This window comes from Alligator sinensis, unplaced genomic scaffold, assembly GCF_000455745.1.
Source record: "Alligator sinensis unplaced genomic scaffold, ASM45574v1 scaffold647_2, whole genome shotgun sequence".
Taxonomy (NCBI): Eukaryota; Metazoa; Chordata; order Crocodylia; family Alligatoridae; genus Alligator; species Alligator sinensis.
This window is the reverse complement of record NW_005841832.1, coordinates 2,355,522-2,364,693: the sequence shown is the minus strand read 5'-3', so window position 1 is coordinate 2,364,693 and position 9,172 is coordinate 2,355,522. Positions and strand designations below refer to the sequence as shown.

General features: G+C 45.8%; 1 protein-coding gene across 1 annotated transcript in view; it reads left to right on the top strand.

Moving 5' to 3' along the window:
* Positions 1 to 7,324, top strand: part of LOC102383489 (histone H3-like) — a 20,301-nt gene extending 12,977 nt beyond the window's left edge. Inside the window, exon 2 of the mRNA XM_006014878.3 lies at positions 6,830 to 7,324. Coding sequence (XP_006014940.2) covers positions 6,830 to 7,141 — 312 coding nt within the window. The 3' untranslated portion in view covers positions 7,142 to 7,324. The remainder of the gene's footprint in view (positions 1 to 6,829) is intronic.
* Positions 7,325 to 9,172: the final 1,848 nt, after the last annotated feature.

The following is a 9,172-nucleotide window of genomic DNA, read 5'->3' as shown; positions in this document are numbered from 1 at the left end:
CCATGGGGACACGGATTCCTGGACAGGGTGATCAGTCCTATCCAAGGGCTTGTGTGGAACCCGGGACCCTGAGCTTTAGCGCGCTGTCCCTTTTATAAACTCTTCAGCCAATCAGAGGAGGCTGCTGATTTACAGTTAAGAGAGTGTGTCTGCTGGCCAGGCAGTCACGCTTCTCCTGCAGCTCCTGATTTGTTAAGGCTGTCTGATCACAAGCTGGTCAGCCTCATGATCATGAGCTCTTCACACATTGAACATGACCTGCTCTCGTGTTCTGCATTGGTCTGGCATGTGGGCTGAGCGTTTGGTCACCTTTTGTACTCAGACAAATCCAAGAAATACCACCAGATCCCAGAAGAGAAAGGTCCTTTGGCAATGTGTAACCAAGAGGTTTAGCTGATGATATCTGGTCCGGGAGGGACAAGGCTGATCAAGGGCCAGGCTCCAAAGGGAGAGCTGAGGACAGGGAATGAAATTAGGTTGACTGAAAGCACAATTTCTTCCCTGCTCTCATAACCCACAGACAAGCAGGGGATGAATCCCAGAGGGACTGAGCTAAGAGGAATGTCCGGGTGGAAGTGGAGTCTGATCTGGCCCAGCCTATGTGAGGACAGGGTGAGGGATAATGAAAGAGATTTGGAATACATCCAGCTTCCCAGCCCTCACCCAATGGCAGTGGAGGGGAGCTATAAATTTGCTCCAAAAGTCAGAGGCAGCTATTCACTTAGGTTGACAGGCCCCTTTATCAACAGGCAGATAGACCCAGGGCCCCATGTATCTGCCTACAGTCACCTATCATCACCTCATCACCATGCCATGGAGCCTTATAATAAATACTATGTTCTCGGGCATCTCCCTGGGGCAGAGCATGGGCTCTAGCCCCAAGGTCACACTCAGTGTGCTGGGTTCCTGCCATAGCAGCTGCGATATCCGCAGCCCTGCCATGGAAAAGAAACAATAGGAAAATGAATCCTTTGCAGACTATTGGAAACTCAAGGAATTAATACATGAGGACATGCATCTACTCCAGATATAGAGAAAGTGTTGACAGCCTTGATATCTTCCTCCCATGTCAGCTGTAGATGTGGCTATTGGGAATTTGCAGACAGTTTAGCCCAGCAGAGCACAGGCTGAGTGGGGGATACAGTTGCTCTCCACAAATACATCACAGGATAAACAGCAGGAAGGCTAAAGGGCTGCTGACACTGTCATATTGAATGAAATAGTTTGAATGTTTGTAAAGGTTGCCCATTAGCCAGTTTCAGGAAGAAGATAAGATTTATCTCCTTATCTAGTTCATTGTTTTGGGACTACGTGCAAAAGGTCCTGACTTTGCTTCTGAATTTTATCTTTAGAAGTCTTTTACAAAGAGAGCAAATATCCTGAGTTCCGAGAGATCAAACCCTAGGGCCTTTTGGAAAGATTGGTAAGAAAAGGGCACTTGCAGTGATATGGAAGTTCCCCAAGAGTAATTTAAGATGATTAACAAAAGAAACTAATTACTAAGCAAAAGAATCTGTTGAGTAAGATCCGAGCCCAAATTTGGGGGTAATGACAGGTTTGAGTAGGAGGAGCCCATTGACGGCAGCTCACTCAATAAAAACTGTAATTTACTGTCCCAATTTGGAGGTGACTTCACTTGCAGAACAACGAAGGAAGAATTGCAAGTGTAGGCCGGATCAGATTGATCACCTGAACCACCCTCTCCGCGAACACAAATTTCTTAGTTCACGCTGAAGCTGCAGAGCGCCCAAAAGGGACTGAAGGAAGGGGACTTAGTCCTATCACTGCTGAGCCCAGCTCATTGAATCGTATTGCTGAGGCCAGCCTATTGAATCGTATTGCTGAGGCGAGCCCATTGAACCGTACTACTGAGGCCAACCCATTAAATTGTACTACTGAGGAATTAAACCATATTTTGGTATTTGGCTTCTCAGAATTCTAGGATTGTAAGTATATTATGAAAATAATAGTATTGATTCAAATTTAACTTTTAGTTGTAATTGTAGTTGTTTTTGTAATACTAATTCTTATAGCATTGTTTGGGAAGGAAGTGCATTCGGAGCAATGTTTCTGATATATGTAGTTATTGTGTTCTTAATGTTGGTGGTATTTCTTAAAGCTAAGCAGTGTTATATACGTAGCAAAGAGTTTTAAAATAAAATTGTGTTGTATGAATTAAGTGTGTAATCATTATGAAATCATTTAATCAGCTAACTACACCCCCAGCCAGTGCATCAAAACGAATCAGTAAATTGTGTGGGATTTTCTCTATTCCATAACCCACTAGAGACAGACACCAAAGGTCAGAATAAGCAAAAGAACAAATGGGTGTTCACAAACTCATGCGAGGAATTAACGTGGTTTCTAACAATCTGAAGAGTGAGGGTTCTGAATGGCTTCTCAATAGAGAAAATCGGAGCAAGTGTAGTCTTGTAGATATGGTTTGTGACCAACCATATAGACCGATGCAGACTGCAGACTTGGCAAAAGCCTAAGTTATGACTAATATGCTCTTATTGAAGTCATAAGCAGTGTGATAAAGAAAAAAAAAATGACCAAACGCCAAACATGAGAGCAAGTTGTGCTCGTGGCGTGTGCGGCCTGATAGCCACGAGATCGGAGGGCCTGGGCCGCGCGGGGTGGCAGGGGGGCGTTGGCAGGGGGCAGGTGGATGCAGCCCGTTTAAAAGAAAAAGCGCGCGCGCCAAAAAGGAGGGACCCGTGCCATATCGGAGAGGCCTGATCACCCTCACCGGAGGTCCTGCATCCACGAAATCCCTTCCCCCTGGATGCCCCCCATCACGACTGAGTATATCATTCGAATGTGTTTAGAGCTCTCGAGTCACCAGCGAGTTTAATCTTGAAACTGCTGTAAAGGAAACCACCTATACGAAAGTGTGGGTAAAGCATTTATTTGTTACACCGCCTCCTTAATTGTTTTTCTGTCAACTGGAAGAGAGATAAGAGAAGGAGAAACAAGGTCCCGTAACCCTTCCATCCCCGGCCTGTTCGCGCAGCACCTTTCTGGGTCCAACCACCCACCGTCAGGTTGGTCAAGCGGTAGCCTGGGAAAGCAGAATAAGAATCTGTTTATCAAGGTCACTAATATTAGGTTAGCCAAGTATGAAGAACTGCTTTGTGGAAAGTGCTTTGTAATGGCTGAAAATAACTGATGCTTTGCCTTTTGATGACAGGCTCCAAAAAGCAGGCCCAAAGCTTGTTTCAATGTGAACCTTTACAACTAACTTGGTCAGCAAAGTAAAAGAAAAAACGCAGTAAGTAACATTCCCAGATATTGAGGAAAAGAAAGAAGTCCTCTGGTTCTAGAACTCTACTTTTTACAAGGATGCAGACCCCAGCTAATAGTTGTATTCCAAGTCCACAGAACCCCAACCCCCCCCAGAACAAAACAAAAACCAACCAAACCAAAACAAAACAGTTCAATCCAGATCCCAAAGTCTCAGTGAAACAAAGAAATGTGAATAACACCAATCAGAGAATATTTATTAAAGTAAGCCACATATAAATATTGAATGTAAACAAGTGGGGGTGGGGAGAACTCAGTACATTCAAGACAACCTGCTGCCATCTTGCATGCGACCCTTGTCCCCCTGTGTATCTCCTAGTCAGTATATAGGTTTGCATTTATATTGTGCTGTTGCAGGGAGCTGGATAGACATCAAGAAAAGTGCTCATTCTTGTGCTTTCTGGGTGTCATCAATAAAAAGGTGGGGCTATAGATGCGTCTTTTGCCTCTTTATTTGACCTGGGTGTTCATAATACCTTACCTGCTAAGAAGGAATGGAGGCTCATTGGGAAGTGTAATTGTATTCTGATTTGGTGTGTAAAAAGGGTTGTTATTAGGGAAACTGTAACTGCCCAGTAGTGTATCTACTGTATAGTGGAGCATCTGGGGCAGCAGCCCTGGGTACTGACTTGGAGGAGGAGATGAAAAAAATAGCAGCAGCTGCTGCAGTCACACATTTGTACTGGCAGGATGGCAACTATCATACATAAGTCACTGCTGCCTCCATGCATTGCAGTTGCCCTGGGTGTCCTGCTGACTTGTTGCACCTCTGTAACTCACCCTTAATTCTGTATTTAAATTTGCAAAAGAGTCCGGATTATAAACAGGCTGCAGTCTTGGCTCTCTAAAGACTGAATAGTACTGGTGATTTTTGGTAATACAAGCAACCTGCTTGTTTTTAAGGAAGGGTTGGGTCAGTTCATGAAAAAAAAAGTCTTGATGTTGCCTGAGATAGTAGGGACTCAGGAGGCCCTTTCTTTCTAGTTTTTTTGTGTAGATACTGTTGGTTCCAGAGCACCAGGGAAAGAAGGCATTTATCTGCAAATATAAACACACAACTGTTCAGTTTTTCACAGTGAATTGGGGATGTACCACTGTCTAAGTCAGTGGCTTTCAACCTTTTTAAATTCAAGGCATCCCTGATTAGACTCAAGGCACCTCATGGAAAATGCCAGGTTTCAGTTTTCACTCTTTTTTGACTACCAAAAAAAATAATACAGCAAATTTTCTTTTGCAAAGAATTCAGAAAGAACATAACAGGTTAGAAATATTTTTGATAGTCAAGATTCAAAACCCCTGGGTTTATCTTGCATATCAGGTGTAGGTGCATGCAGAGTTAATATTGTGTGGCACCCTACTGCACTCTTAAAAGGATTGCATAGTACCCTGGGGTCCAAGCCATGAGAATTTTATCCTTCCTGTACGTGGATCACACCCCTGAATATTCAAAGACACGCAAGAAGCACTTGACACACAGAGTGGTGATGCTCACCAAACTAAATGGGTACACGCCTATAATTAAACCTTCTGAAAAAACATTTATTAGAGAAGGAAGTGGTTCTCTCTATTACAATAAAGGGAGCTTTCTTGGGCCCAGAGAAGTTTCAGGTTGTTCAGTTATGGTCCACACCCATTGTGCTATAAGATCTACTGAATACCTGGGTTAGGCAGATACTGTAAGTACTTCAGAAAAAAAATCACCAAACTGACTGCACTCTCAAATGTGTTGCAACGTGGGCTTTCCAAGGGCTAAGATGCGAAAGAAATCCAGGGGTGGGACTGAAGAATGCCAGTTGTCCTAATGCCTGAGATCAGTCATGGTGGAACAATAATTCCTATATGATCCTGCTTGGAAGAAGTTTTCCTTCTGGATGGTAGTCACCCAGGAACTATTGTTGAATTGGGCACACACTTGCACATCATAGAGCATTTAACCCCTGCCCCTGATGCAACGGATTTCAGAATTACAAGTTGGCTGCTAAATTCTCTATATACCTAGCATTCAGCTCTGTTGCCCAGCTGCCTCAGTGTCCTGTTTCAGCGTCCAGTAAAGTAGGTTATTGCTTACAACAGCTCAGGCTTCTCTGAACTTAGTAATGTACCATGTCCCACCTTGTCCTACCTTCTGCCTGACTTCAGACTAACAAGGCAGACTTCCTGTCTAGCTCAATAGTTGGAGCTGGGATTTTGGATTCCTTTAAAAAAAATAGTCTAGTAAATGACAGCACTTCCCAGAGAAGATAGGCAGTTCCCAGTTGCTGAAGCTAGCACTTGTCCCTCTAGAGCTGGGACCCACACCTGTTTAAAGCCATTGTTCTTTGTTATCACCAAATGTTAATTTATCTATCTGGTTTCTCCACACTGCTAGCAGTGAGAGGCCCTGCCCTCTCCCTGCTGTGCCACTGTGCTTTCTCCTTTCTGCTGCTGAACTTGTATCAGATTATTGGCTGGCATTTGCACCCATTTTCACATTTATCCACATACTTGGAAAAATGTATGGATCACTAGCACCAGGCCTTAAGATGAAAGGAGCAGGGAAAGCCTGGTCTTGGAAACCAGGCAGCTACTTCTGTGTTCCTCCGTCATGATAGTGAATTCTAACACAAACTGGTTTGGAGAGGTGTTTTATCATCAGTCACTATATACTAGTTGGGCGCACTGTGGGCATAATCTTATTTCACATTACATATATAAATACCATGTATATAGCTGCAGGTTTGCAGTTTTGGACATTTATAGTTTGTGATTGAGCTCTAGCCACACGACTTTTGAACTCACTTTGCAGATTGTACTCTAGATAGGTATATGCATAAAGCTGGGTAAAGTCCCCCTAAAATCACAAATGGAAGAAAGAGAGCAAGGAGGCCCTCCGGTGCCTTAGTTAAATAAGCTAATGGTTTGGGGGAGGGGGAGACAGGCTTCTATGCTCTCTTCATCCAATACCATGCTCTGTTCCAAGGTTATAGGTAAGGTATTATCCAAGCTAGCCCATGGGCAATCAATACGTGGGGTTTAGAAAAACCTCATCGTTAAGCATAGGTTTATCGTTAGTTAAGTGCAGGTCTCCTAAGAGGAGAGAAAGGGATCCCACTTGACAGCAAACAGCTACCAAAACATTTCAGAGGAGCAGCGGCGGAGAAAGCAAAAGATATGGAAGCAGTGGAAGAGGAAACATTGTGAGACATGCGGGGCACTGAAAAGTACCTTCCTATCGCAATCCTGAGCTGACTTTCTTCATCCTAAAGCAGTCAGCAAATTTCTTCAGCGCATGCTCGGGATGAAATCTGGCACCAACCGCTCCATTTAAAGTTAACCGCTCGCGTCTGATTGGTCAATGCGCGATGCTCGGTGTATGAGTGGCTGGAGAGCGCAACTGCTATGATAAGAGCGGGGAAAAGGGGAGGGATTCGCGCCTTTTCACCTCGCAGTGCCCCTTCAAGTCCGCTCCCCGCACCCGATATAAACCTGCTGGCGCTGGTGTAGCAGCACTGTTCATTGCGGAGATCAGAGAAGCTGGTTGAAGATGTCTGGACGCGGAAAGGGCGGCAAGGGGCTGGGGAAAGGAGGCGCCAAGCGGCACCGCAAAGTGCTGCGCGATAACATCCAGGGCATCACCAAGCCGGCCATCCGCCGCCTGGCCCGCCGCGGGGGCGTGAAGCGCATCTCGGGGCTCATCTACGAGGAGACCCGCGGGGTGCTGAAGGTTTTCCTGGAGAACGTCATCCGCGACGCCGTCACCTACACGGAGCACGCCAAGAGGAAGACCGTGACCGCCATGGACGTGGTGTACGCCCTGAAGCGCCAGGGTCGCACCCTCTACGGATTCGGTGGTTAAGCCACGCGAAAGAAACCTAGAACAGCTGTTGGACCCAAAGGCCCTTCTAAGGGCCACTCACTTCTGCACGGAAAGAGCTGGGCTTGCTCGGGAGGGAAGCGCTCGGTGGTGGCAATTGTCTTACTTGCCTTAGGTTTAATAGTTTTTGTAATAGTAAGCATATAATATAGTAGTTATACTTCTAAATGTGCTTTACATATGCTGTGTGTACTCCTAAAACATCGCGTTCGTATTTTTCAGCCACTAAGATAAGTTGACCAGTTTATGACTTTTCCCTGAAACAGTTTCCGTGAGGGGTGAGCGGGAGACCAAGCCCTGCAAAACGGGCTTCCAGAAGCGCTCTGGCTCTGCCTAATTCCCCTCTGCTTTCTGCGAATCCTTTCACTGTGCTTCTCTACCCGCTTGTAACATGGTGATCATTTTGTAGGAAAGCGGGTGAGCCTGTTCCCTGCACACACAACTAGGGGTTACTGGTAGGTAGCAGTGTACAACTAACAAAAGTGACCTTACGCGGGGTGTAACTAAAGTGTAGAGCTCACTGCCATCAGACGCTGTGCAAGCGAAATTCTTGGAGGAAAGGGGCATCAATAGCTATTGAGTGAGGGGTGCAGCCTTTGAATCGGCACATCCTAGACCTTGGTGGCTGCAAGTGAGAAGAACGGGAGGGGGGATCCCGATCATACCCAGTTCACCTTTCCTGTCAGCATTCACTTTCTCCCACTGTGACCCAGGGTGCTGGGCAAGCTGGATCTGTGGTTTGACCCAGGAAATAACAATTCTTGTGTTCTTATAAAGGTGTCTATACTTAAGGATCTTATTTTTGAAATATACTGAATTTGTGTTCTATCAGCGGGGGGGGGGCGTCTAGTGCACGGCTTGTGGTTGGGTTAGTAAAAAGACGCGTTTCTTTCAGCTAGAGGACAGTAGAGACTTATTCCCCGGTTTTCTTAAGACTTCAGGGAAGTTAGAGATAAGCAGAGTAGAAGTAGGGGTTTAGGTTGTAACCGTGTTGGTCTAAGGACATAGGCAGACAAGGTTCCTTGGGTGAATTTGATATCTTTTATTAAAGTAGAGAAGAGGCATGCATTTCAACACGGGCAGTCTTTGAATGATCTACTGGAAGGGCGCTAAGGGAAGTAGCGCAGCGTTTCTCAACCGGTTCTCTTTGAGACCGCCATGTATAAAAGGAGCAGAATGAATTCTCCCTCCGAAGTAAACTCTCTACATTGCTGCTTATAGGAAAGCGGGAACAGCTTCTGGTCGCAGACGCCATAGCTGCTTACCGACCCCCTCCCCCCCCCCGCCCGAGGAAGTGAGAGCTACAAAATTTGTTCTGCTTTTATTCAAGTCTGAAAATCCGCAGAGATATTCAGGTCTCCCGGGGATTTAGATGAAAATGTTGCGGATAAGCCCCAGGTTTTGTCCAAGACGCCAGCTCTAAGACGTGCTACATTCAGATCCTTACGGTACCCTTAAACCAGAGCCATCTTGCAGGTATCAAGAGGCGGGCATCTCTGAAGTCAGGGGTATGGTCTCCAGGGGGATCGGAGCGGAAGTGAAGCGCTTTTTAGCCGCCTTTGTTAAGCAACGGCGCGAAAAGGCTTTGGGCGGCGGATTCCCCGTCCCAGCTGCAGTCACGGAAATAATCGCAGAACCGCCATCATCTCCGCTGAGGGGGAGATGATGGCGGTTAATGCTTTTGTCACAAAACCCGAGCTAATCTTCAAGCAAGGAGCCAACCCACTGACCCTCCCCCTCTCCCCCCAAAAAGGAACTTCCCGAGGAAAAATGCCACTTTTAAGATGTTTTATGAAAATTTATTTTCTAATAAAATCATATGGATCAAAAGTTGAAACCAGCTACACACTGGAGGGGGGTGCTCCCAGCCCATCGGACCCACCGAACAAGATGAGTAAAATCCCTCTTTGGTACCACTATTACGGATCTGCAGAAAATAAACACAATCCTCCATTTCTCAGTCACAAGTGGGGGAGGGAGGGGATGGAGAAAATCCTGCAGTGGTTTCTGCTA